The 26,939-nt window shown below is 49.4% G+C and overlaps 1 protein-coding gene across 1 annotated transcript; it reads left to right on the top strand.

The window, feature by feature from the left end:
• On the top strand, positions 1–26,939 carry CCR6 (C-C motif chemokine receptor 6). Its single transcript, XM_026505203.4, has 4 exons — positions 1–199; positions 11,738–11,929; positions 24,169–24,277; positions 24,377–26,939. The coding sequence occupies exons 3-4, from the start codon at positions 24,269–24,271 to the stop codon at positions 25,493–25,495; spliced, it is 1,128 nt and encodes a 375-aa protein (XP_026360988.2). The 5' UTR covers positions 1–199; positions 11,738–11,929; positions 24,169–24,268; the 3' UTR covers positions 25,496–26,939.

The raw sequence follows: 26,939 nt of genomic DNA, 5'->3' as shown, positions 1-26,939 counted from the left end.
GTCGCTGAGCAATGAGCAGGAGGACATCCACAGTGTGGACTCCTCAGAGTGGCAGAGCACCAACGCTGTCTTACACGGCCACGAGAAAGCCACGGTGTTTCCACGGGTGAAGAGAAATCTACAGACTTAAGAAATTTGAAATTTAAGGGAAAAACTCAGGGGCTGCTCATTTGTGAAACAAAGAGCTACTTCTTCATTGGTAAGTTTTTGTTTTGTTTTGGAATTTAGAAAATATTGTATCTGTTGTTTTAATGACTGTTTCATGCCTTGAGGGTAAAAACAAATTTTGCAACGTTCATATTATCGAGTCCGATGTTGATCAAATGCTTATTTAGACAACTTTGGTCATGCCTTGGGGAGAGAGAAGAGCCTTAACTTTTATTGGGTCTATAGACTTCACATTTATTTTGGGTGGTTCTGATGGCAGTCCTGGGAAGCAGGTGTGAATCCGGAGTTGGACAAGCTCATGGGATCGGTGCGTGGCCATGGAGGGATCTGAGTCCTGGTTCGTCCGACTCCGGAATCTGTGCTCTCTCTATCTCATAAATATGTTAAGTACGACCTCCAGGTGCTGGTGATGCATGGTGGCTTGTACCTGGAAAGGCCTGTAGCGTTTGCAAGGAACCCGATTTTAAAGGGCAATCATCTGTATGAGCCGTGAGTGTGAGGAAGAGACGCGGATTCTGTAAACCCAAGCAGAACACAGTCTCCCTGACTTCCTGCGCTTGCCGTGGGCTCTGGGCTGTTACAGTCTGGCCTGCTGGGGCATATACACAAGGATGGCGTATAGAGGAGGTGAGAGGCTGAGGCAGGGAGGGCTTGACATGGGAGAGCAGGGCAAGGTGAGGGGACAGGGCAGGAGCAAGTGCCATGTGGATGGAGAAGAGGGATGGACCAGCAGGGGTGAGGGGGGGGACGGGGACTAGAATCTGCCCAGCAGAGGGTGTGAAGCTGTCTGTGAGCAAGCATCCCTATGTGTCTGCACTGCTGGGTCTGGCCAAGAGAACGAACCAGGCTCTAATTCATGGGAAGACGGTCTTGTGATAACGTCGTCTTCCAAGTGAAAGTGACAAATGGGTGGCAATGAGTTTCTCTGTGTTGTGGGTTCATGTGTTTATACCATTTAAAAAACACTGTTACTCCATTTATATGACAATATGGGAGACATCTGCTTTAATCATGCATTCTGTTTTCTCTTATTGAATGTCTTAAACCTTCTGAGCCTTCCTTTACCTGGAGGTTTCTTATCTAATACTACAAGCTCTCTAAGACAAACTGAGAAAAAGGAAATGAACCCCAAAAGAGACTGCAACCAAAATAAAAACCACAAAGCCTGTACCCTGAACTTTGTGAGTGTTTCTCCTGGGGGAGACCCTCAGGAACACACTCAGAGATCCTGGGTCTTACTTTAAGTACAATTCTGACTAGTGGGGCGGCTGGGTTTCCCAGCCCAGAGCTTACTGGAAGCAGAAAGGTCACCTGCTGGCTTCAGACACTGAGAGCAGTGGGCTGATAGACTGGCTGCCGTCAAAGGTTGGGATGGAAGAATCCCAAAATACAGACAGGACAGCTCAATATACTTAACCCGCCGTCATTTGATGTAAACAAGCAAAGGGTCCCAAGAATCTGAACAATCTCTGCATGTAATTTGGGGCATTGCTGCAGAGGAGAAAGGCTCACGTCCATAGTGGGGGCCACAAAGGGCATCAGAGGCAGGGCTAGATGGTGATATTTTGACCAGAAGACCTGTTTGAGCAGGCATTTCATGGATCAGATCTCAAATCTTAAATATAAATCTGCACATGAACCACCGTAGTTGACAGTTAACGTAGGATACGTTTCCCGAAGAGCAGGAGTGGGCAGAGCGGGCATCGCGGCACTGCTGCGTGGGGCGCGCTCACCATCCGGTGCCTCGTCCCGTGCTCAGGGGATGCGAGGGCCGCACACAGCTTTCACAATCGGAAAAAGATTCCGTACCAGAGGTGACTGAGCGTTTCCAAAAGAAATACACTCCTTTTTACCTTTCAGACTTTGTCTGTTTTGGAAGTAGAACGAGGAGATGGAAATAGAAAGAAACTGCACGAGGAGAGAATGCAGGTGTGAAGACAGGGGAGGCAGGGGGGAGGGGAAGAGAGGCGAGGAAGAAATGCGCGATGACACGCAGAGGCTGTAAGGGGGGGCCAGGCACCCAGGAGCAGGGCGGGGCCGGCCGCCGCGATGGTGGCTCTGGGTGCTGTGGGGCCTCTTCCAGCAAAGGGTCCCGATGCAGAGCGGGACTCGCCGGTGTGTGGGTGTGGGGTGTCCTGGGAGCGGGGAGGGCGTGGCCTCTGGGTCCCCTGCTCAGCACCCTTCTCCTGCGATGGGCTTCCAGGTCGTAAGCCTCCACGCCCCCCCCCCCCCGTACCCCCCACCGTCTGCAGTTCCAGGGGCCAATGGGTGGTGTGCTTTGTGAATCCCGGACTCCGGGCACTTAGCTGAGGCCCTGAGACTCTTGCCGCTCAGGCGCGGTGTTGGGATTGCAGGAGCCCGGGCCCGGCCAGACTGTCAGCCAGAATCTGCATTTTCAGCCCAGGAAGTTCATAGGCCAAGTGCAGGAGCCCGTCCGCGGGGAGCAGCGGCTGCTGTTTACACTGTAGACACGAGGCCGGGGCGAGCAAGCCCCCGCCCCGCCCAGCCGAACCACTGAGGCAGCTGCCTGCTGTGCTCCCGGAGGGGGTCGGAGCGTGTGCGCGTGAGGGGTGTGTGTGTGCGCAGGGTGTATGCATGGGGGCTGTGTGTATATGATGTGTGTGGGGCGTATAGGGGGCTGTGTGGGGGAGGTGTGGGGAGGTTGTGGGGAGCAGCCTGTGACAGTCTGTCCTGACGTCATCCTTTCTCATTTCTGTAGCACCTTTATAAATCAGCCTGGCTGTTCCCCTTAAAATGAAAATGCAGGCCCTGAATCTGGGTCACTGGGGAACACAATGAATCAGTGGGGTTCCCAGGCCCTGTGCCGGGTACCCCTCCCCTGTCATGCCCCATGAGCGCCAGGAGGAACTGAGGCACCCATGTCTTCAGACGTTCAAGGAAGGAGACTTGAGATTTCCCTGTGGGTTTATCTGACATCAAAATCATTTGATTGGAGGTCCCAATTTTCTTTCCCAGATTTCTTTCTGGTTTAGTAAGCCACTGTGCACTGTTTTGTGTGTATAATTACGTGAAAATACAATAAATTCTGTCAGTCTTCTCTGGTCTTTCGTCGGTTTGAGCTTTTTCCGATCTTGTGAACCTAGCTGAAATGATTCGCCCCCTGAAACCGTGGCTGGCACTGGGGCGCCGCGTCTCCTCTCCGGACGCATGGGGCAGTTCTCGGGGTTGGACGCCGGCCACCGCGTCCTTTGAGCTGCTGACCTGGTGAAGCAGGTGCCAAGGAGGCCGTTCTGTCATCCTCGCTCTGTGTTCTGGTGAAACCCACTGTGTCTTCCTTGAAGAGTTTTATGCTTTTAAAGATTGTATGTATTTATTTGTCAGAGGCAGAGCAATAGAGCAAGAGCAGGGGGAGCAGCAGGCAGAGGGAGAGGGAGAAGCAGACTCCCCGTTGAGCAGGGAGCCTGATGCGGGGCTCGATCCCAGGACTCCGGGATCATGATCTGAGCCGAAGGCAGACGCTTCACCAACAGAGCCACCCTGGCGCCCTGAGTGTTGTGATATGTTTAAGTCTGAGAGAGAGCAGTCCTGTTGGAAGTTAGTTTTAGAACTCCTTAGAGCTATTTTACTGATTGTCTCGTTCGGTCAAAAATACCGTGTTCTCTCACTTCCCTGTGCTGAGCCAGGGTGGGTGTCCAACATCCGACACATTTCCTGTATCTCACTGGAAGCAAGAGCGTTCTGGAAACTGCATCTCACTGGAAGCAAGAGCGTTCTGGAAACTGACAAAGAAATTCAATTACAGGAACACTCAAACAGTGAACATGGTCAGGAAATATCTAGAAAGTGTGATTTTCCAGCAGTGATAGCTGTAACAGTTGCTGCAGTAGTGATGTCCCTGTTCTTAGAAATTGTTTCATTATGCAAACAACGTACCTCATTGTTAAATGTGTGGAAAGCACAGAGACACAGAAACAAAGCGACATTTCTTCTCTAACTCCTGAGCAACCACCACTCTCATTTTACTGTATTCCATCCCAGGCTATATTCTGATCATAGTTTTGTCATAGTTTCTCACTTTTACTTATAAAAACTCATCATTTCTCACACTTCCTGTGTCTAGAATGTTGTGGTCAGAGTTAGAACTTTAAATTTGGGACCTCGAACAAAATTTTCTAAAGAGACGGCTATGTCATGAGGCCAACTGTGTTAAAAACCTCTCTCTCTCCTCCCATTCCAAAGATCCCAGGCACTGTATAAAGGACGATATTGGTTCATTGAACTCATCTCTAAAACAGCGGCTGTGCCTGGCATGGGCGCACACAGGATGTCGTGTGTGAGGGGTCGCATGTCCCCATTGCTGAGGAGCTGGGCAGCCGCCCACCACGAAGTGTCAGGAACACAGAATTTCAAACCCTCACGTGTGTCTCTCGAAGACGCGGGGAGGCTGCTTCTGTAGGGCCCCTAGAGGAGCACTTCCTGATGCTGCCTCCCTCGCGTCCCTAGCTCTCCCGGATCCCTGGACCGGGCAGCCTGATTTCCTCAGAACTCCTCCTCTTCCTATCTTTTGGCCCAAGTGTTCCTTTGGTTCCCCTGAGAATGAGGCCAGCAGCGTTCGTTTGTCCCCTGTGTGAGGCATCCGCCTCCCCCCTGGCCCCAGCCCCTGGCCAACCAGCCTCCCTCCTCCCTTCCCAGGGTCCTGCTTTCAGGCCCAGTCGCCTCCTGAGGGAGGCACCCCGCCCGTCCTAACCGTGGCAGAAGGGCTCCTTTGCCCTGACGTCAGTGACGGATGTCAGTGACACCCAGGGTGACCAGAACTGTGCTGGTCTCAGCACTGACATTTCTACCCCCTGGCAAAGCAGGACGGTCGGCCACCCTGAGTCTGGTAGCCCCACAAGGAGAACCGGAAGGTCAGTGCTGGAGTGAAAGACTGAGCCCCGTCCCTGTGGGCTCAGGGGTCCCCTGCTAGTTCACAGGGGCCAGGATCTCCTCTGCACTTGTGGGCTGTGCCTGAGGCTGAGCAGAAAAGAGCTTGTGTCAGAGATCCGGGGCTTTGGGAGCTGGAGAGGGGGGCTGTGCAGAGGGGGGTATTTGCCCTGGCGCTGCTGCTGAACCCAGGACTGGGTCCCGGGGGTCCCGTGGGTCCCGTGTGGGGGTCAGAGGTGCTGCCTGCTGACCCTTAGGGTGAATAACAAAGCATGTTTAAAAGAATTATTTATTTATTTGAGAGAGAGAGAGAGATCGTGCGTGCACATGCGCACAGAGGGGGAGGGGCAGAAGGAGAGAGAGAATCTCAAGCAGACTCTGCGCTAAGCCTAACCTGGGGCTCGATCCCACGACCCTGAGATCATGACCTGAGCCGAAACCAAGAGTCGGGTGCTCCACCGACTGAGCCCCCCAGGCGCCCCTAAATCATGAAAATTTTACTTGTGTCTGCTGCTCTCCCTAGCTCCATTCTATTGCTTTGAGTCTTAGCACCACGTGTTCTGTGGCTGTGACCTCCACTACCTCAGTATTGTCTCTCTGAAATCCTTGTGACCAGCCCTCACTTGGACAGTCATACTGAAAGCTTGTCTTCAGAGAGCACCATAAACACCGGTGATCACACACACATCAAGTGTCCGTCCTCACTTTCCTTTCTCGGCACTGCCTGCCTTGCCTGCTTCAGGAATACTGTCTTTATTCTTTTTTTTTTTTTTTTTTAAGATTTACTTATTTATTTGAGAGAGAGAGCAAGAGAGCAGGGAGAGGGCTAGAGGGAGACAGACGGAGAGAGAAAATCTCAAGCAGACTCCCTGCTGAGCCCAGGGCTTGATCCCAGGACCCTGAGATCATGATTTGAGCTGAAATCAAGAGCTGGACGTTTAACCAACTGCACCACCCAGGTGCCCCAGGAATACTGTGTTAACTCTCGAGTGGTTTATCCCTCCGGCCATTTCTTTCCTGTCTTTTTTCCTTACTTTAATTGGTCCTTCTGCTCCTAAGCATAAGCACAAGCTCCCAGACTTCTGTCCACACCTCTGAGCTCAATTACAACCTCTCTGCGCAGAACTATTCCTGCAGCTCTGCTATATAGCCCCTCATTTAGGACCCAACACCATCATCACCGTCACCACCATCATCACCACAATCGTCACCATCACCACCATCACCACCATCACTATCATCACCCTCGGCTATTATTGTGGGCCAAATACTGTGAGTGATATGCACTTTATGGGTCTTAAGCCTCACATTAATCTTTTATAAATCTGTAATCTTTATCTTATCAATGAGGAGACAGATCCCAGAGACTGACTTGAAAAACAACTAATATGTGGTTGAGATAGATCTAAAGTCATGTCAAGAATCTCCAACTACACAGACTTCATTTCCTCACATTCTGTGTAGCTTAAGTGAAATTCATTTCCTTCCCTTCAGACCAGTCTCTGTAACTTCTCGACTGGAATATGTTAGAAACTTAGAAATAACTTTCCAGTTCTTAGCTCTCTGTCCTGTTGAGAGGAAAAAAAAATGGCATCATTTTAATTCCTTCTTTGTCTTGTTTCTTACTAATTTTTCAAAATATCTCTCAAACATGCATGAACTTTGGGATCAGATGACATGATTTTCAGCTTTAGCTCTTCAAGTTATAAAGTGTATGAATTAGAGGAAGTTGCTTTATTTTTCTGAGTTTCAGTTTGACAACACCAACATTATCTTGTTGTGAGGATTAATGACACAGAATAAGGGAAACATCAAGGTATGAAGCCAAAGCACCCAGGTGCCCATCTTTAGACTCCGGGCTATTCCTCCCTCCGCTCCATGATTCCCGCATGGTATCACTTCTCCAGTCAGTTCCGTGAACTTGCTCCCTGTCCACTTCACGACTCCCAAAGCTCCCTTTCTGTCCCATCCCTCCATCTGTTCTTATGTTTCAGTCCATATTGTGCCTTCCTTGCTGGTGCTGTTTGCCTCCCTACCCCCTTCTCCCTGGCTAGATATTCTTCATCCCATCCTTGGTTGAGCAGTAGCCCTTCCTTTTTCACAAAGACTGCTCGGACTAGTGCAGTTGCTAGAAGCACAAGTTCCCTCCCTGCTCTGAACTCTCCACCTCTCAACACCGTCTTCTCAGTGATGAAGCACATTCAGCCTTGCCACACACGGCAGTGCTGCTAACACCAGGGATTTGTCTCTGCTTCCCAACTGTGTACGTTTCTTAAAGGCAGGAAATAAATTGCATTGCGTATCTATACATAGTATCATGTATGTCATAGTTATCTGAAAATTTGAACTTAGAAGAGCCAGATTAGGTTAATGGCTTTAGGAGTACTATTTTTAGGCAGATACTTGAGGGTGCAGAGTAACAGAGTATTAAAACTAGAGGCCCAAAGCTAGAGAGGGCAGTGAACATGAAGGATATACAGCTTGAAATCTCTGTGAATTCTACAATTTGAGATGTCAGCAAAGCTGGTAATTCCCCCTGTAAAATGCACTTTTATCCTAACTGGGACTTTGCTGACATAATTTGATGAGTTGCATTTTCTTACTTCTATATGGAAGAAAAGACAGATCCAAACAGCGTGATGCAGAGCCAAACCACTGCTGGGTTTGACCGCCTGCTTGCAGCACATCCCACTCCTGCCTCTCCGACAACATCACTCTTTTGGATTTCTCATTCCCTCCCTCTCGCCGTCCCCCACTTCCAGCGCCTGTTTTAACTGCTGCCTCTCTTGGGAATGGTGGTTTTTCTTTCTTTCTTTCTTTCTTACTTTCTTTCTTTCTTTCTTTCTTTCTTTCTTTCTTTCTTTCTTTCTTCCTTCCCTCCTTCCCTCCCTCTCTTTCTTTCCTTCATTCCTTAAAAAATGTCTGTTTTGTTTTGATTTTTAAACATTTTTAATGCATCTGTATGATTTCAGAGGAGGTCCAATATGCCTGATGAAAAGTAGGGAATGATTTCAGCTATCTGTTTGCTGGCAACCCACCTGCAGCTGTGGCTCAAACCAATGATTTATTATTATTATTATTATTATTATTATTATTATTATTATTATTATCTCTTGTGGTTCTGGGCTCTGGGGGTTGACCAGGCTCAGCTGAGTGGTTCTGGAGGAGTTTCTGTTGGAGGGAGGCTGGCACCCGAGTCATCTGAAGGCTCCAGTGGGCTCATTGGTGCCCCACCTGGGATCCAGTGGGAGATTTCCACCAGACTGTTTACATCTGGCCTCTCCTTGTGTGGTTTCTGCTGGACTCCAAAAGGAAGCATGCATCCCAGGAAGCCCAGTGGGGAGTTGCATTTCTGTGACCCAGCCTCAAAAATCCAAGGTTACTACTTCTACTCTAACCTATTGGTCAAGCAAGTTGCCAGGTCCAATCTAGATTCAAGAAGATGGAAATTAGATTTTACTCTTGACATGTGAGCAGCACACCCATATTGGGAGGAAAGGAATAGAAAGTGGCTGTTTCCTATCTGTCACTGTCACAAGAGGTACACAGAGCACCGGGGTCAGATAGGTCTCAGCCATTCCTGCACACTGGCCACCTGGAACAAGACTCAGGCATGTTTCTCAGAAACATGGCACATGGCTACGCTATGCACCTTCCCCGTGGCTAGCGGGAATTGTTAAAGCATCAAGGGCCAAGGGCCTCCTGGACTGTTGACGGGGCTCAATGTTACAGCCACGTGCGCCTCAGCAGACACTGATAATCTGCGTGTCAATCATCTTTTGGAAGTATCCACAGACTGGAAAGCATATGGACTCCTTTGTCTTCCTTTAAGGAAACACAGAAGACAAACTCTGAGGAAGTCAATTTGACTGAAAAGCTTTCTTTACACAATTGTTACTTGAAATCATTGACATTTTAATGATTTTATAATGTTTATAATTTAAGAAACTGTGTATTCATAATTATACACATTTCCCAAGTACCTGCTTTTCCTTTTAACTTTTTCCTTCTTCAGGGAGCCAGGGGGGCTCCTCTGCTGGGTCTGCGTGTGGCCAGAGCCTCACTTTCGTGCTGCACTTTAGAGGGTCCTGCAGCTGGAAGAGCCCCTTTCACGCCCCAGTGGTGCAACCCAGCAGTTAGAACACAGAGCTGCTGTAAGCACGGGCCTGCTCGGAGCCCGTGGCGCTGCCGCGAGCAGACTGCCCATGGCCTGAAGCGATGCTCATGGACTGATCAGGCATTTACCCGCCTGCAACTGCACGTCATTCCGAGTGAGCTTTCACACGTGCTGCCAAGCTTGCAGCCTAGAAAACTGTTTATATAAAACGCATAACTGCAAACTGTATTTCTTGCTTTTTACGTAGCTCGCAATGTCTATGCAAACGAGCAGCACAATTTTAAATTTGAGGAAGATCGCCTCAGGGTGAGACCTCACGGGGTTTTTGATATAGGCCAGTTTCTAGAGAGACGAAGACAAAATGGGTCTGAGCTTCCTAAGGATGACCTACAATTTGGATTTGGTTTGAAATACTGAAGGAATATTGGGGCGAAGATCCCAGCGCGCCCTGTGCAGGTCAGCGCGTCCCTGAGTGGCAGCCTCAGAGATGGAGTGGTTGAACGGGAGGCCACTCGGAGGCCACGTCTAGTGCTCTGTTGATCCAGCTCTCCCGGGGGGCAGAAGAGGAGAGCCAGGGCAGGAGGTCAGGCCGGGGAGGCTTCTCCCACCTTCTATCTCCCTGCTCTCCGCTTTCGAAAGGGGCCCATACTGCCGCAGGTCTCATGTTGTCCAGGTGAGGAGCTGCGACTGAGCCCCTAATCCACGGGCTTCTCCGTGGGGCCGCACGACGTTCCTTTCCTCAACATATTACTTTGCTAATTTCTGGCTTTTTTGGGGGGATTTTCTCAGCAAAATCCGATGTTTTTCTTTCTTTCTTTTTTTTTAGTCAGCCCCAGTCCAGGGCTGTAATTGCTACGAAAGGGCTTACTTCCCCAGCTGCCTGCCGGACAGAACCCTCAAAGGGGATGGTAGTGGGAGTGGGTAGAGCGTGCAGGACGCACGCATTCCCCAATTCCCCGGGGGACCTGTGTCTTCCTCTGTGAGCGGTTTGGGGCCCCTTGTTGGCAGCCCTTCCACAGCAAGAAGCAGAACCTCGGAGGTTGGGGGAGGTGGTGAAGAGGGGAGATGATGATGAGGTGAGGGAGGGAGGAAGAGCAAGGAGGTACTGCCTTTTGTCTCCCCAGAACCATCAGCCTGCCGCAGGGCAGGGACGTTGAGGGAAGTCACACAGAGGCATTCTTCTCAAACAGAAGAGGGGACAGGGCACCCTGTGTCGATAGGCACCCTTAGCTCTGTCAGAGAGCAACACCTCGGGACTTAGCATGGAGAGATTTTTATTCGAAAGGACTCTTGTCAGGTAGGGACAATGGCAGTGGGGGTCCTGGTGACCATAAGGTCTGCGAGTGGCTCGGAATCAAGTAGAAAAAGGCTTTTCTTCTACAGGGTAAGGGGAAGAAGCAGGATAAGCAGACTGTTGGGCGGGGGGGGGGGGTTGGGGGGCAGCGCTGGGCAAAGGAAATGACCTGCTGTGGTCGGCCAGTCCCCAAGAGAAGTGACAAGGGGACAGGCCCCACGTTTCATGCTCGCTCAGGCGTGGGGACAAGCAGGGTTCGGGGGTCTACAGGAAGGCGAGAGGGCTGACTAGCGTCTGTGCAGGCAACGGAGGGTGAGCCCTGAGCGGCCGTGAGCGCCCAGTGAGCTCAGGGAGGAGGCAGAGACCCTCCGAGGGCCTGGCCATGCCAGCCGGTCCGGTCCTGGCTTGTAGGAAACTCTGGGTCCCTTTGCTGTAAAACCTTTGGTATTTTCCGAGACTCGATTCACAGCAGCATACTACAGGATGACCAGTACCTTTCTGACTCCAGAACTCTTTTTTCCTTTTTTTCCCTGTTTTTTTAATCACTTGCACCTAAAAATGAGTTCCCAAGCGAATCATTGTTTGCTACGTCTAAGGACAGGGCACTCAGATCTGTCCTCTGCCGGCTCATAAAGATCCCGTGTCCAACTTTAGGGATTTTACGGCCCCAAATCACACCCCAGCAGCTCCTCTTTGTCGAGAGCCTGCCCTCCACGAGCGCCTTTCTCCTCGCTTCACAGAGCCCGACCCCGTATTTCTCGGGACACGCTGAGGCAAGAGCCACACGGCCGTGATCTGACAGAGGAAGGACCTGTGGCGTCCCCACAGGGTCAGGAACCTATCTCTGTGTGCACAGATTTTGGGGGAAATCCAGGCATGGGGGCTCCAGGGGCTGCCCTAACCGCAGGCTCAGGTTCCCGTTCCCAAACCCGTCTACGCCTTCCCAGGCAGTTTGCAAAGTGTCCTTGCTCACAGGAAATAATCAGGCAAAGGAGTGAGAAGGTGTGAGCACAAGCCATTACCACAAGTGGAGAAGCATCTCGAAGGTGCTGTGAGCAGCACCGGGGCCCAGGTCTCCGGCCTCGCCTTAGCCCCACCTCGGGGGTGACTCCGCTTCCAGGGAGCCGTGGGATTATTTTACGCCCGCAGGATATGCACGGTTAACCTTCTGCATTTGGGCAAATAGGCGTTACTTTTAAGTAGGAAGTGGCAGTTCAGCAATTTGCTTTTGGCCAATTCTGGTCTCTCACTGCTTTTTTCTTAACGACTCTTAGCAATTGCACCTTGTTAGAAGAATCGCAGTGGTGACGTGAAACATCACTGGGAGGGGCGTAGCGGGACAACTGCCGTCGGATCACAGCGTTTCTAAGGTGAGCGCGGCCAAGCCCCTCGCTTCTTTCACAAGCATCTTCATTTCTTTGTTACCCTCGCCTGAAGGGCATCAGGAATTCCACAACACTGGCCTGGTGAGTGTGTTGCACTTGATACAACCATCCTGCTTTTGCAAAGACACTGTCCTTCTGGCTTTAGGAACCAGACCGTGCTTTCAAAAATCTCACTTTTCCTCCAACTTTGCAGTGAGAGAATTTATCCTAATTGCCTTGCACTAGAGGGTGGGGGATGGTTTGGGCATGGCTTCTTCACACAGTTAAGTATCTGCAGGACAGTGGTCTTGAGCGAAGTGCAGTCATTTATTTAACTAAGTACACGAAAAGTTTGAAGAGCTAAGAAATGTTTTGAAACCAATGCAAAATGTGATCTGTGCAATGGGAGAGAGTGAGTGGGCATTTTGGGTAGCTGGGGATTGAGTGGGAAGGAGCTTGTAAGGTGTTGTTTAAGAGAAATTGATGGGGTGGAAATTTTTATGAGACTCAGGGCAACACAGAGAAAGCTCTGATAATGGCTGCAAATGCCGGAATGATCAGGAAGTCAGTGTCTCATGACCACAGAAGAATACGTAATGATCTTTAAAAGAGTCTGCCGTAGATTCCCCTGAAGCTTATGCTGTAGCAGAAACAGAGATTGTGGAGGTCAGCACTGCAAAGAGATAAATGCAAGGTCTGCATTAAAACTATTCTTGAAATGATTAAAAGTATGATTTCTGCAAACAAAAAAGAAAATATAAAAGTGAGCTTCCAAATAAGCGAAAAAAACAAAAGAAAAAAAAAACTACAAACCTATATACAAATCACTGGAAAAAACCTTCTGGCTTCTTTCTTAACCACTCTTATTCGAAAGCAGAAGGAAGCCAGCCTAGAGTTTCGGCTTGGCCGATGTTTCTCTAAAAAAGGATAAAACATTGTGTGCCCATGATTCAAATGAACTGAGAAAGCATACATTATTGAATACCTACGGTTGCAGCATGAGAGATCCTGATATCAATCAAAAGGTTTTAAAATATTTATTATCTAAGATCTTGTGAGAATTTACAGTCCTTCAGGAAGACCCTGTGGAGACAAAGTGAATTAGAATGCTAAGAGTGAACAGTCCTCTAGTGTTCCATCTGAAAAATGGGTGTAGTGTCTACCTCAAAGGGTTTTTGTCAGAAGAGATAATAGATGTAAAGTAGTGATCCTGGTGTCCAGTATGCAATTATACCTTTATTCATAGCACACCCCCACAGTGCTGTCACACGTGCATGCATATATACACATATGTGCACACACAAACACACAAACATGCATGCGAACAACACACACACAACACGCATACTCACAACACGTAAACATACGCATGCACACGCATGCACGCACATGCACACATACACATGCATACACACAACACGTACATACATGCCTGTACAAACGTCACCTGTTTACACTCATACACGTGTACACACGTGTACACACACACACACACTCTTTTTTTTTTTAAAGATTTTATTTATTTATTTGACAGAGACAGAGACAGCCAGCGAGAGAGGGAACACAAGCAGGGGGAGTGGGAGAGGAAGAAGCAGGCTCATAGCGGAGGAGCCTGATGTGGGACTCGATCCCAGAACGCCGGGATCACGCCCTGAGCCGAAGGCAGACGCTTAACCACTGTGCCACCCAGGCACCCCCCCACTCTTATTTAGTTCTTGTTCTGTATCCTGTGGGCCGTCATTATTTATGAAAGTAAGCACAGATTTAAAATCCGCTTTCATTTAATTTTTAGCTGTTAAACTTGTTATAAACTAAGTTAAAATTTTAGTAGTTTTCCTTGCTGATAATATTTTGATGTCTTATTAATGTTTTCTCCACATTTAGTTTTCTTGGGTAGAGTCTGCCCTTGGCTGAAGGACAGGCAGCGGAGGTCAGTGTGTTGGCCACCCCTTCTGCTTTTCCAGCACCTCGTCTCTTCTCTAGGGGCTCCTACTTCCCATTTGCGGCCCCTCTGCCTGCCGCCACCCACTCCTGGTGCTGACAGAGCGTGACCGGCCTTGAGCGCGTGTCAGTTAGCTAGTCCCACCTAGGACACTTGCTGTTGAGACCTTGAATGTTTCCCACCTGCCCCTGGTCAGGTGACTGAAGAACATCCAAAGCCCTCAGAGTTCAAAGAACAGAGGTGCGGCGCGATTTCTGTGTCCTCGAGTGGGGGGCTGGCACCCTTTCCTTGGCTTGCTGAGCTGGCTCTGGTTTTTAGGGCATGTGTTCTCAGATTTAAAAAAAAAGATTTATTTGTTTATTTATTTGAGGGAGAGTGGGGGGAAGGGGAAGGGAGAGAGAGAGAGAGAGATTCTCAAGCAGACTCTGTGCTTGGAGCTTGACATGGGGCTCAATCCCAGGACCCTGAGATCATGACGCGAGCAAAAACCAAGAGTTGGACGCTCAGCCCGCTGAGCCCCTCGGGTGCCCCTGTTCATTTCATTTTGGAATGACTCAGCTGCTAGGTTCTGACACTCTTTTGCATGTGGCGTCTAACAAAAATTGTAGAGAAAGTCACACTATCTTATTGCAGTAAAAATGTAAGTGAACATTTTAAACACTATCTTTAAACTGTTACTCTAAGTAACAATGAATTTTTCTTAAAGTAACACTTTCTTTTTATGTGTAGTAACAGAATTTTGAAATGTTAAGACTGAAAAGCAGGGACCAAATGATCATTGACCACATGCATACATGTAATCTTGGGGCTTAGAACATTTGCTTTTCATTTAGAAGGGGAATGTATTCATATGGCTTCAAACTTCAAGTGCAAAAGTCTCATGAGATTTGACTTATTGTTATGTGCCTCCAAGGCATGAAGAGGAGCCCCACGGAGGCACATCTTTTAATGAAAGTTCACTTCTGAGCATGCCCACCACGAGAAGGAAGTCACTCAGGAGTTATTTCGAGGCTCTGATTCTGAGGGCGAGTGGGTCTGGGAAGTTGTGATTACTCAAGCAAGCAGGGCTCTGAAGAGCCATTGATAAGAAACTGCTGTGTCGGAATCCAAGCGGAGGATGTGGTTAGTGGCACTTCCCAAATTTATTTAACCACAGAGCCATCTCCGTCCCACCTCCCTCCCTTCTTTCCACCCAGAGCCTTCCCGGGAACCACTTTCAAACACTGGTCTATTCCAGTGATCTGGTCAGTTGATGCTGGAATTCCCTTGGGAGAAGTAGTTCCCACACATGAATATGTGTGAGAGTAATGTGGACAGTGTGTGGACCCCAAGAGCTGAGGGGTCAAAGCAGACATCCACAGGACCTATAATTCTGTCTGACATCAAATTTTTCTAACGATACAGAAGACACAGGCGAGCACCAGGCGTGTTCCTGGAGAAGCCCCAGACCATTAGACACAGCTCATTGCAAACAGGTTTTAGTAACGAATTAACACAAAGTGTTGTAGAGAGAGTGCGTGAAAACATTGTCACAAAGGTCCCCAGTTCATACTCACTCATCATGCAGATAAAAGATCCCTGGGTGCCTAATTCCCGACCTCCCATGGACAGTGCTCCTAGTTCATAAAATTCAGTTTATATGCAGTCAGAAATGTAGGTATACAGGTATAGTCTACTTAGAAGAATGTTTAGATGTTTGGCTAGGGACCCCCAGATTTCTGTCCCGTGGCAAATACATTAGCATATTTCCAAGGAGGGCTGGTCTGGGTGCACGGTCCCTGGAGCCCCAGCTTGAAGGCAGGAGGTGCAGCCTACTGGTAAGCCTTCCTTTCCAAAGGTCTCTATCGCCAGAAATTCTGATTCAGGGGGTCCGATCCACCTCCTAGTCAGCTCATTTTTGGTAAAGACTCACCCACCTGTGCTTGACTGAAGAGCATCTCCTGAGGGAGCCCGTGCCATTCTTGCCAAACGGTCCGACTACCCTTCTGATGTTAGGTCACAGTCTGTCTGTGTAAGCTCTGCTCATGGGAGTGTAAGCTGGACCCTCTTTCACCCAACATTTGAGCACTGTTTTAGATTTCTACTGCCGTCATAACAAAGTGAACAGCTTCAACCATGCAGACCGAGTACCTTATGGCCCTGTGGGGCCCAAGTCCCGGGCAGGTCTGACCAGGCTGGAATGCAGCTGTTGGCAGGGCTGCATTCCTCTCGGAGTTTCTAAAAAAGGATCTGTCTCCTTGCTCAAATTGTGGCCAGAATTCAGCTCTTTGTGGCTGTAGGACTGAGATCCCCTTCTTCATGTTGGCTGTCAGTGGGGGCCAGTCCCAGCTCGCAGAGACTACCCACATGCCTGGTCTTCAAAGCAACGATGGACTGAGTCCTTCCATGCTTCGAATCTCTTCTCTTCCCTCTTCCATCTCCGCTGGGAAGGATCCCCACTTTTAAGGACTCACAGCTACCTGGGACCCACCTGGATAATCCAGGGTCATCCCCCATCTCTAGGTTCAAACGCTTAGTCCCTCTCGGCATGGAAAGTCAGTCATGTTTCCCCAGGTTCTGTGGACTAGGGCATGGGGGTCCCTGGGGCCCTGCTTCCGCTGACTGCACGCACGGACCCTGTCTATCAGATCAGTGTGTCTGTTAGTGAGTGTGCAAGCCGTACGTGACCGAGGTGGGGAAGTACGAGGTAGAGGAAGGTAGCCTTCCCTTAGACGCTGGGTTAGCCGATCATGCACCGGCTCGACGGGTTCAATCGTCTCAGCGAAATTACCATCAAATAAAACTCTGAACATTGATCCTGCTGACAAGCTTTCGTTTTCTATCCGTGTAACTGACTATTCAAATCCAGGCACAGAACCTCCTCTTTTCCCCACTGAATTTTACCCTATAACATTCAACCCTTGTTGGATTCTGTCTAGAGCTTTTTCACACTGAGTCTGTCACCCAATATAATAATTCTAGTTTTAGGCATCTTGTCATCTTGTCAGACCCGATGAGCTCACCTCCTCTGTTTTTGCCTCTCACATTCATAAAAATCGCGGGTAGCCCAGAGCTGAGGACAGAGCCCAGGATGGTGCCAGCAAGGGTCTTACTGGGCAGTCACCCAACTCGTAAACCACCTAATTGTCTTTCACCTCGATCATACTTCCACATCTTGCGGACTGAGAAATTTCAGCTTTAATCCTAGATGTGCAATGTCTGCACGGCCTCCCTGCTCTGCAGGCTGGTGAGATGACAAGCAGGCTTGGAGCGTTGGCCCGCCCACCCCGGCGGAGCGCTCAGCGCCTCCATCCCGGCTCCCCCGTGCCCTTCCTAACTCACATCAGCGTCCCGCCTGGCATCCGCACCCGGGCGTTGACCTCTCTGCAAACGAGCTTTGAGCGTTCTTACGCAGCCTGTCCTCCGGTGGGACTCCACGGGCATCAGTCACTGGATCTGGGCCTCCTGCTTCCCACGTCTCGCTCGGTGCCACGCCAGAGGGCCGGACGTGAGACCCCAGGGGCCGAGGCGGGGAGAGCCTGTGAGGTGCTGGTGATCGTGGGTCCCTGAGGCAGCAACAGTCGGCACTTTGCCCCAGGCAGCTGCGTACCAGGCCAGAAGGCTCTTCACTGCAAAGCCAGGTTGAACAGAGTAGTCTTTCTAAGTGTGTCATCATGATTTCCCCTCAGAGGCCTCGAAACTTCCTGTCAAGGACAATTCAGAACAGTTTGTCCCACAGATTCTCTTCATACTAACTGGTTTTGGAGAAGTGTTCGTATTCCCAGCTGTGGAGAGACAGTGACAGGAAATACTCGAATTGCAAAGATGCACAAATTACATTTTAAGAATCAGTTGAGCCCAGTGCCTTTGTATGTGATCTAATGACTTCAAACTAAGACCTGGCAAGAATGGTGGTGATAACGAGGATACGCTAGACAGAGAGAGAGAAAGAGAGAATGAGAGAGAGAGAGAGAGAGAGGGAGAGGAGAAATGGGCTTTAAAAATAAGGTGGGGCAAGCCTTCCGTGTCCAGAAGCTTCGAGACTGTGGGTTTGTTGGCTCAGCGAAGAATGGACGCATCCCCCGCGGCTCCCGCCAACCCCTGTAGATAAGTACATCCCCCCTCCGTTCAGTGAGGAAGGTCTTCAAAAATGTCTTCATGACTTTACCATCTCAATGTTTGTAACAAAGAAGTTCAGAACTTGTTGTTTCTCCAAAAAGGCAACATTTGCTGCCCAGGATCCGAGGTGACATACTTGCACAGAACATGCGTAGGCTTCCTTCTGGGCTGTGGTGGCCCAGATGCCAATCTGTCACCAATACAATTTCCGTAACACAATTCGCTTGATTTTTGTGGTGACAATGGTGGTCTGGGGCAGGCTGAATCATTTCCAATCACGGTGAGTGACTGGAATCCATGTAAACTTGACAACCGTATTTTTTATTGAGAACCGATTCTTAACCACAACAGCACTGAATTCACTGCTGTCCAGATTTGTAGATTGTTCTTACCGAGCAGGTGCAAACACCATGTGCCCCCAACCTGGCCTGAGCACCCTGTCCCCCCCGGGGCCGCCCACCCAGCTCCTCCCGCGGACACCTGCTCCTAAGCCTCTCTGGATGCTGGCCTTCTCTTCGCCAAGAGCTGGTCCCTTGTCCTGCCAGGGTCCCTCCAGGTCCCTGGGCCTCCCAGGATTGCTGCTAGTGTTGCACGGTTTTACAATGATTGGTTTACTTGACGGCTGCCCGGAGCTGGAGCGGACGTGACTCATCTTTGTATCCCCAGTGTCATCCTCCACAGATAGTTCATACACGTTTGTTGAACAGAATTAAATTAGAATTCAGAAGACATTATAGGTCATGGTGTGGTTAAAGAAACCATTTTTCTGAAGCGGGGTTCCAGCTGGGGTTCCAGCTGGGCACTGAGTCCACAGTGCATGGGGACATCCCCTTTTCACAGCTGCTCTGCCACCAGCTCCCTCATTAGCCACCAGCCTCCACGTGATCCGAATGTTGACGTGTCCCACCGCACCAACCCCACCTCACCTGGAAGCCCATATGGCCCCTCTTGGCTTGGTATGCGGTCCGTCCCCTCAGTAATTCACACAGCCAGGCCACAGCTCCTCCGAGCACTCTTTGCCAGTCTCTGCAGCAGCCCTGTGGCCCTCATGCGTGTCTGCCCCTCTCCCCTCACCTGCCCTCCTTTGCCCCATCAGTGCTTTCCCTCCTTCAGGGGCTGTCTCAAGTCCTGCCCTCCTCACAGACCGGCCACAACCCCCTCCGTCCTCGGGGAGGACTCCGACCGATGGCACTTCTTGTCTTAACCACGGGACCTGTGTGCAGTATTTTATTAGCTCTCTCGGGGTATCATTTACATATGACGAATGTCGCCAACTCGAAGTATCTTATTCAGTGGGTGTTGACACATGACACCATTATCACAATCCTGATAGGGAACGTTTCTGTCACCACGGAAAGGTCCCTGTGCCCCTTTAGCCAATCTCCTGTCGTCCCTGACCTACGACAATCACGGACTTGATGTGCACCTCTCTTGTTTTGCCTTTTCTAGAATTGCATGTAAATGGAATAATGCCATGCCTAGTCCTACATGTCTGGATTCTTCACCCAGCGAGATGCCTGGGCGATCCGCCCCCACCCCCCTGCCCGCCCGGGGCACACATCAGGACTTTGTTCCTTTTGGTTGCTGGGCAGTGTTCTGTGATACAGAGATGGCATAATTTACTTATCTGTTCACCTGCTGATGGAAGCTTAGGTTCTTTCCCATCCAGGGCTGTTACATATAAGTCTGCCGTGAACATTCAAGAACTCGTCTTTCATTTTCATTTCTCTTGGCTAAATATGTAAGAGTTAGTTGCCGGTTCATATGCTAAGTGCATGTTTAATGTATGTGACACTGCCTGTGGTCTTCTCCAAGTGGCCACGTGACTTTGCATTCCCCCGGTCAGGGTGCGAGCGCTTGGCCAGCTCCCACGTTTCCGTCCACGCCTCCTGTCCTGTCTGCCTCCGACTTTCAGCCATGGAGTGGGTGAGAAACGGTATCTCATTGCACTTTTAATTTGCATTTCCCTAATGACTAATCACTCGAACAAGTTTTCTGTGTGTAATTGCCACCCATGTATTTCCTTTGGTGAACTCGCTTCACATTTTTTGCCTGTTTCCTATCGAGTTGTGTCTTCCTGATGTTCAGTTGTAAGAGTTCCTCGTATATTCTGCCTACGATCCATGATCAGATACAAGTTTACAAAATTTTTTTCCCATTCCATGGTCTGTTTTTACTTTTCTTAAGTGTCTTTCAAAAAGCAGAAGTTTTGAATTCTGATCAATTACAAAATTGTTTTTAATGATTTTATTTATTTATTTGACACAGAGAAAGAGAGCATGAGCACAAGCAGGTGGAGAGGCAGAGGGAGGGGGAGAAGCAGGCTCCCTGCTGAGCAGGGAGCCCGACGAGGGACTTGATTCCAGGACCCTGAGATCAGGACCTGAGCCGAAGGCAGACACTTAACCGACTGAGCCACCCAGGTGCACCCAGGCGCCCCTAAATTCTGATCAATTACAATTTATCAATTGTTTATTTAATTTTTTTACAGTTCATGCCTTTTGCAATTTAGATAAGAAATCTCTACCATTCCCAAGGGCACAAAGATTTTCTCTTCTGTTTTCCTCGGATGTTTTATGATTTTGGCTCTCACATTTAGATCTATAATTTATTTTGAGTTATTTTTTTTGTTTGTTTGTAGTGTGAGGTAAAAGAAACAATCAACTTCTTATCCATGAAATTCCAGTTGTCCCAGAACCATTTATTGAAAAGACTGTTTTTTTTTTTTCCCCCTTGAATTACCTTGGCACCTTTGTTAAGAATCAGCTGGCTATTGATGTGTGGGTCTGTTCCTAGACTCTACTCTGGTCCGTTGATTTCTGTATCTCTCCCGTTACCGATACCATCTGGTCATGAATCCTGTGGCTTCATAGCGAATCAGGTAGCATGAATCTTACAATTCTGTTTTCTTTTCCAGAGTGGTTTTGGCTCTTCTAAATCCCTTGAATTTCTATATAAATTTCAGGATCAGCCTGTTTCTTCCAAAAACGCTGCCACCATTTTGATTTGGGTCGTGTTGTAACGATAGGTCAATTTGGAGAGAATGAGCATCTTAATATTGGATCGTTTAATCCCGAACCTGGCACACCTGTCCTTTAACTTCGATCTGAATTTCTCTCAGCAATGTTTTATAGTTTTCAACATGGAAATCTTGTATCGATTTTTAAGATGTAGTCGTAAGTATTTTATTTCATGTTCTTTGATGCTATTATAATTTTTTTCCAGTGTCCATTGCCAAATGTTCCAAATATTGCTCGGGCGTAGAACCCCGACCGATTTGTCTCTGTTAATCCTCATCGGTGCAGTTTGCATTTTATGTGTTCTGTATGTCATCTCTAGAACATTCGTTGGGGTCTCGTTTATGTTTTCTGTCATTTTCTTCCCTGTATGTAGCTTACTTCTGCCTTCCCGAGTGTCTGGCACGTCCTGATACTCGTAACCAGGGCATCTTTTGCTGTCATCCCTGTCATTCTTGTTTCTCCGTGTCGATTATGGGTCATACTTTCCTGTTTCTTCCAACGTCTGTGTCATGGCAGTGTGGCTGTAGCAGATTTCCACAGACAGGGGAGCTTGAACGGGACACATGTGTTTCTCACAGTTCTGGGGCCTGGGAGTCCAAGATCCAAGTGCCAGCCGAGACAGTGTCCGGTGAGGACCGCCTGGTTCGCCGTCTCTTGTCCTCAGGAGGCAGGGAGCGGACAGAGAGGAAGCTAGCTCTCCGGGTCTCTTCTTGTGAGAACACTGATGCCGTTCACCAGGGGAGGCACCACCTTTAAATGCCCCCACCTTGAGGATTAGGCTTCAGCATATGAATTTTGGGGAGACTCAGGCATTCAGCCTCCAGTAGTCTAGAAATTTTTGTTTCGATGCCTGACATGAATTTTACGTGGCTGAAAGTTCGATTTCGTTGAATGCCTCTAAATGATTTGGGGCTTTGTTCTGGAATGTAGTTATGTTATTGGAATCTGATGGGTCATCTGAGATGTTCTTTCAAGCTTTGCTGTGGCAGGCCCGGAGTAGACGTAATGTAGGATTGTTGGTGGTGTTGTTCTGAGGATGCCGTCCAATGCCCTTGACTTAGAAGGAGCTGCTACGCCTTCTGAGGGAAGGACTGTTTCCAGCCTGTGAGGGCTCTGAGGATTTCCCTGTCTCTCCTTTCTCACACTGTTTTTGCATTGCTTCCTGTCAAGGACACCCCTCTGTAGCTCTCCTTTCTCTGGGTGGAGTTCCGTCCTCTCCCGTACCTCATCTTGCCCTGACCTCCGAGAACCCCGATCCTATGTCCTCAGCGAGGTCTGCATTCCCTGCTCAGGTTGTCCCCATGCTCTGCTCTTGGAAACTGCTTCCGTGTAAGCTGGGGGTTTCCCCAGGATCAGGTCATAGCTCACTTCACCTGTTCTCTTCCGGTCAGGGACCATAATCTTGTGACAGCTGTTGCCCAACATATGAAAACTGCTATTCACTGTATTACACAGGTTTTCTTGCTGGTTTAATGCACTAGGACACTCTGGGTTTCTGTGACTCATCACTGCTGGAACCATGGAGCTGGTAGTCCTGTTTTGCTTGATGTGTTTCATCTGATAATCTGATTGATAAGTGTATCTCCCCGTATATGCTTTTGCAACACCAAGGCTTTATGTTGTGGTGTTTCTGCACGCCCTCAAGCCCTCCCTCAGTGAGGAGGCACAGCTGCACGTCCCTGCAAAAGCACACAGGTGACCACCCCACCCCCACCCCCATCGTGTCCAGAGCAGGGGCTGAGAGGTGGCATCAACTTGCTCTCCGAATGATGGCGCCAGGCATGAGGGAGGGCACGGGGCTGGGGCCACCCGACCCATGACTGTGTTAGTAACACAATAAGAGTCAAGTGCTGAGAAGTAGGTTCAAAAAATCCTCAGGGGGAGCTTTGTGTTATATTGACTTCCTCCCCGAAATGCTGGGTATCAATATCGCCCGCGTAGGTGAGGACTTACGTGGCACAGCAAGATCGAGTCTCTGTCTGTGCACCTGAAGCTTGTGATTCTGTTGCTCCTCCCTCTTCTGGACCTTGCCAGGTCCTGTGGGAGGGGGTAGGGTGGAGGAGGAGAAAGAATGCACATGGAACATGATTGTCAGAATTCTAGGCCACGGATTTTTTTGTGGGAGGGGAGGGACAGATGATCGAGCAGGATGAGAACACCAAATAACAAGGAATGAATGAATATGAGAATAAGAGAACTCTCCTTCCTTCCCTGTGTGGGTTTGTTCCCAATGCCAGCTTTCAGAGTCCTTCCCTCTGAGACCCCAGCTCCGTCCTGACTCATCTCCCGGCGAACTTCTTGAGCCTGGCCCCATGCGTCATCCCCCTGGGCATTCCCGGCACATCACCCGCTCCGGGCATCTTGGTTGGTAACAGTCACCCTGAACCGGCAGCACTGCTGCTGTGCACTCAGTATTCGCTGTTGCTTTCCACCTGCTCACCTTCTCTGCCATCCCTTTGCTGCCCCACACCCGTTCTCCAAGGACCAAGGGGGTCTGTCCACGGAGACATCCTGAACCACGCCAGCCTTGACTTTTCTTCCCGCAGTCTGGTTTCTGAGTATTACGATGTGTCTGTCCCCGCAGATTGGTGCTTGTTAACTCAAGTGCACGCTGGTGATATCTGTGTCTTGTAAGAAATACTTATATACGTTCCTACTGCCTTTCAAGCCAGAGAATATTATTCAGCCGATCTTGAGAGTGACGCTCACGTTCAAACGTTAAAAAATTCTACAAGAGATTCTCACATGCCCAGCTGGGTGAAAAACACTGAATCATACTGTAAACTATCTATAGACGAGGACTGTAAATTATAAGTATTCTTGACACAACCTACCTTCTTTGGATTTTTTTTCAATGGAATCTTGTTGAGTGTTATTAAATTGAAATTTGCACTAAGATTTCGGTGCACATCAGAATCTGTGGTTTTGTTGGTATCTCCCCTCTTTATACCGTAGATCAGGGATTGACAAATTATAGCCATGGCAACCAAGTCTGGCCAAGCCCACTCACGTGTGAAGTTGTCCACGGTTGCCCTCAAGCCACTAGGGCAGAGTCTAGTCGTGGGGTCAGAGACTATAGGACCTGCAGAGCATAAAATATTTACTGTCTGGTCCTTTGCAGAAAGAGGCTGCTGACCCTTGTTCTAAATGAATATTTTCCTGTAAAATAGCATGCCATGCACTCAGTGTCCAAGTAAAATGGAACGCTAGTAATGTAATTCTCGGGCTCCCTGGGAATATTTGTTTCAATCACGGTGTATCTTGCTTTCTTTCCTTCTTAGACTCACTTCACTCTATTATCTCTGCTGGTGAGCCAGAGGGGTTGAATGCCCATCCCCTTCTGTATCAGACCCGCCTTTTCTGCTGAGAACAAGCACCACGATGAGTGGGGTGAGTGTCTATTTTATTTTGGCTGGGAGTGTAATTTTGGTCAGTGGCGGGTACCTGCCAATTACACTACAACTGACTCTACCTTTGTTCACTTTCCAGGAAGCAATGAATTTCAGCACTGTCTTCAACTTCAATGAGGATTATTTTGGGTCGGGTAATACTTCGGATTATTCATTTGATGATGACACCTTACTGTGTTCCTTGCAAGAGGTCAGAAAATTTTCTGGGCTATTCGTGCCCATGGCTTACTCCCTGATATGTGTCTTTGGCCTTCTGGGCAACATTTTGGTGGTGGTCACCTTTGCTTTTTATAAGAAAGCCAAGTCCATGACGGACGTTTATCTCTTGAATATGGCCATCGCAGACATCCTGTTTGTCCTCACCCTCCCGTTCTGGGCCGTTAGCCACGCTACCGGCAAGTGGATCTTCAGCAATGCCATGTGCAAGCTGATGAAGGGCATCTACGCCATCAACTTCAACTGCGGGATGCTGCTCCTGGCCTGCATCAGCATGGACCGCTACATCGCCATCGTGCAGGCCACCAAGTCGTTCCGGCTGCGCTCCAGAACGCTGGCGCACCGCAGGGTCATCTGCGTGGTGGTGTGGGCGGCGTCGGTGCTCATCTCCGGCTGGACCTTTGTGTTCAACCAGAAGTACAGGGTGCAGGGCAGCGACGTGTGCGAGCCCCGCTACCACGAGGGCTCCGACCCCATCAAGTGGAAGCTGCTGATGTTGGGTCTCCAGCTCCTCTTTGGCTTCTTCATCCCACTGGTGTTTATGGTCTTCTGCTACATGTTCATCGTCAAAACCCTCGTGCAGGCTCAGAACTCCAAGCGGCACAAGGCCATCCGCGTGGTTGTCGCGGTGGTGCTGGTGTTCCTGGCGTGCCAGGTGCCCCACAACATGGTGCTTCTGGTGACAGCCGCACAGATGGGTAGGATGAACCGCTCCTGCCATGGCCAGAAGGTGCTGGGCTACAGCACGAGCGTCACCGAGGTCCTGGCTTTCCTGCACTGCTGCCTCAACCCCGTGCTCTACGCCTTCATCGGGCAGAAGTTCAGGAGCTACTTTCTGAAGATTGTGAAGGACCTGTGGTGCGTGCGACGGAGGCAGAAGGCTCCGGGCTTCTCCTGCTCCCGGCTGCACTCGGAGACCTTCATCTCCAGGCAGAACAGCGAGACTGTGGACAACGAGAACGTGTCGTCCTTCACCATGTGACTGGCCCGGAGCGGGCGGTGCCCGAGGGTGGGGGAGTGTGGACGTGGACTCCGGAGCCCTGTCCTCCTGCAGCCCTGAGCCCCCGGGGTACCCTACCGCTGGCCCTCCCCAAAGCGGGCCCCGGGGAATGCGGACTCGCAGCCAACCGTGGACACACGTGGACATTTTCTGGAATATTCCTGAAGCGGCTCTAGAGGCACCATCTCTTCTGATCACAGCAAAACGCACAGGGTTCGGAAAACCAAGATGGGAAAGAATCACGTAAGAGCCCTCGGACAACTCATTTTAGGCAGAAGGTGAAACATTTCACCCAAACTGGAAAAGAGGCGTGGGTAGAGAGACAGTGGCTGGGCGCACACCGGTGTCGACTGTGACCACGGAGAAGGCAGATCAGTGGTGACAGGCCATCAGGACAGTGTATGTTTGCTTTACTTCCTTGAGAAAATGTTCTCTGTAGTCAGTAATTCTCCAAAAATCTGGTAAACAGAGTTCCATGAAGACGCATACAGACGGCATACATTCAGCATGCAGAGGGACTTAGAAACTATTTGCTAGACAAACCACAGTGAAATCGGGGGTTATAGCGCAGTTTAGAGTGTAAAGCCTTTAAATTATCTTCTTTTAGAAAGCACAAGGATGCCTCCCCGAGACAATGCAGAAAGAGCTTTTGTCCCACGTCCACAGTGGAGCAGAAGCAGCTCAGAGAGGACCCTGGTGCCAAGGGCTCGGGGGGCGGCAAGGAGCTGGGATCCTCTGCTTCTGCTGCTGACTTTAAAGTGGTTTTACGCAAAGTCTGAGGTTGATCACGGAATTAGATTTTAACAACTCTCTTCAGCTTCTAGAAAGTTCCTAGAACTCAAGCTTTGAGAGTGCTTTGTAAACAAAGAACACAAGTAGGAAAAAAGCCACATTACAAACATGCATTAGAAGGTCCTGACGTGAATTACAAAGACGCTGACGTGTAATCCTGAGAAACCTGTTCTTGAAACTTTCTACTGTTCTTGTAAGATTTACCTGCATCTCTATATGAAATTCAAAGTGATAGCTTAGGATTCAAAGTCTGTATGTTTCAAACATCGTTTTGGCTTTGCAAATTAAAGCTGTTTTGCGTGTGAAGTAGGGACGGTCAGAATCAGGGTTCTGACTCGGGAGACTGAGGTGGTCAGAGGGCGCGCCTCCTTCGAGCCTGTGAGCGTGGACTCCAGCCCTCAAAGCCCGGGGGCCGTTACTCGGATGCTCCTGGCGGGATTGCCGATGTGCTGCGAGGATCTGCGGAGATAAGTTTTGTTTCTAAGCAGGCACGGAAATAGCTCACTTTACTGTCGCACAGCTGGAATTCGGCTCTTCTGTATGATCCGAATTTTCAGATACGTGAAGCTTGCTTCTTTACGCAATAACCCATTTAATTTCAGCCATAATGAATAAAAGTGTTTCCAAAATACGA

This window comes from Ursus arctos, unplaced genomic scaffold (assembly GCF_023065955.2).
Source record: "Ursus arctos isolate Adak ecotype North America unplaced genomic scaffold, UrsArc2.0 scaffold_13, whole genome shotgun sequence".
NCBI classification, from domain to species: domain Eukaryota; kingdom Metazoa; phylum Chordata; class Mammalia; order Carnivora; family Ursidae; genus Ursus; species Ursus arctos.
The sequence above is the reverse complement of the archived record's forward strand: the minus strand, read 5'-3'. Positions and strand labels throughout refer to the sequence as shown.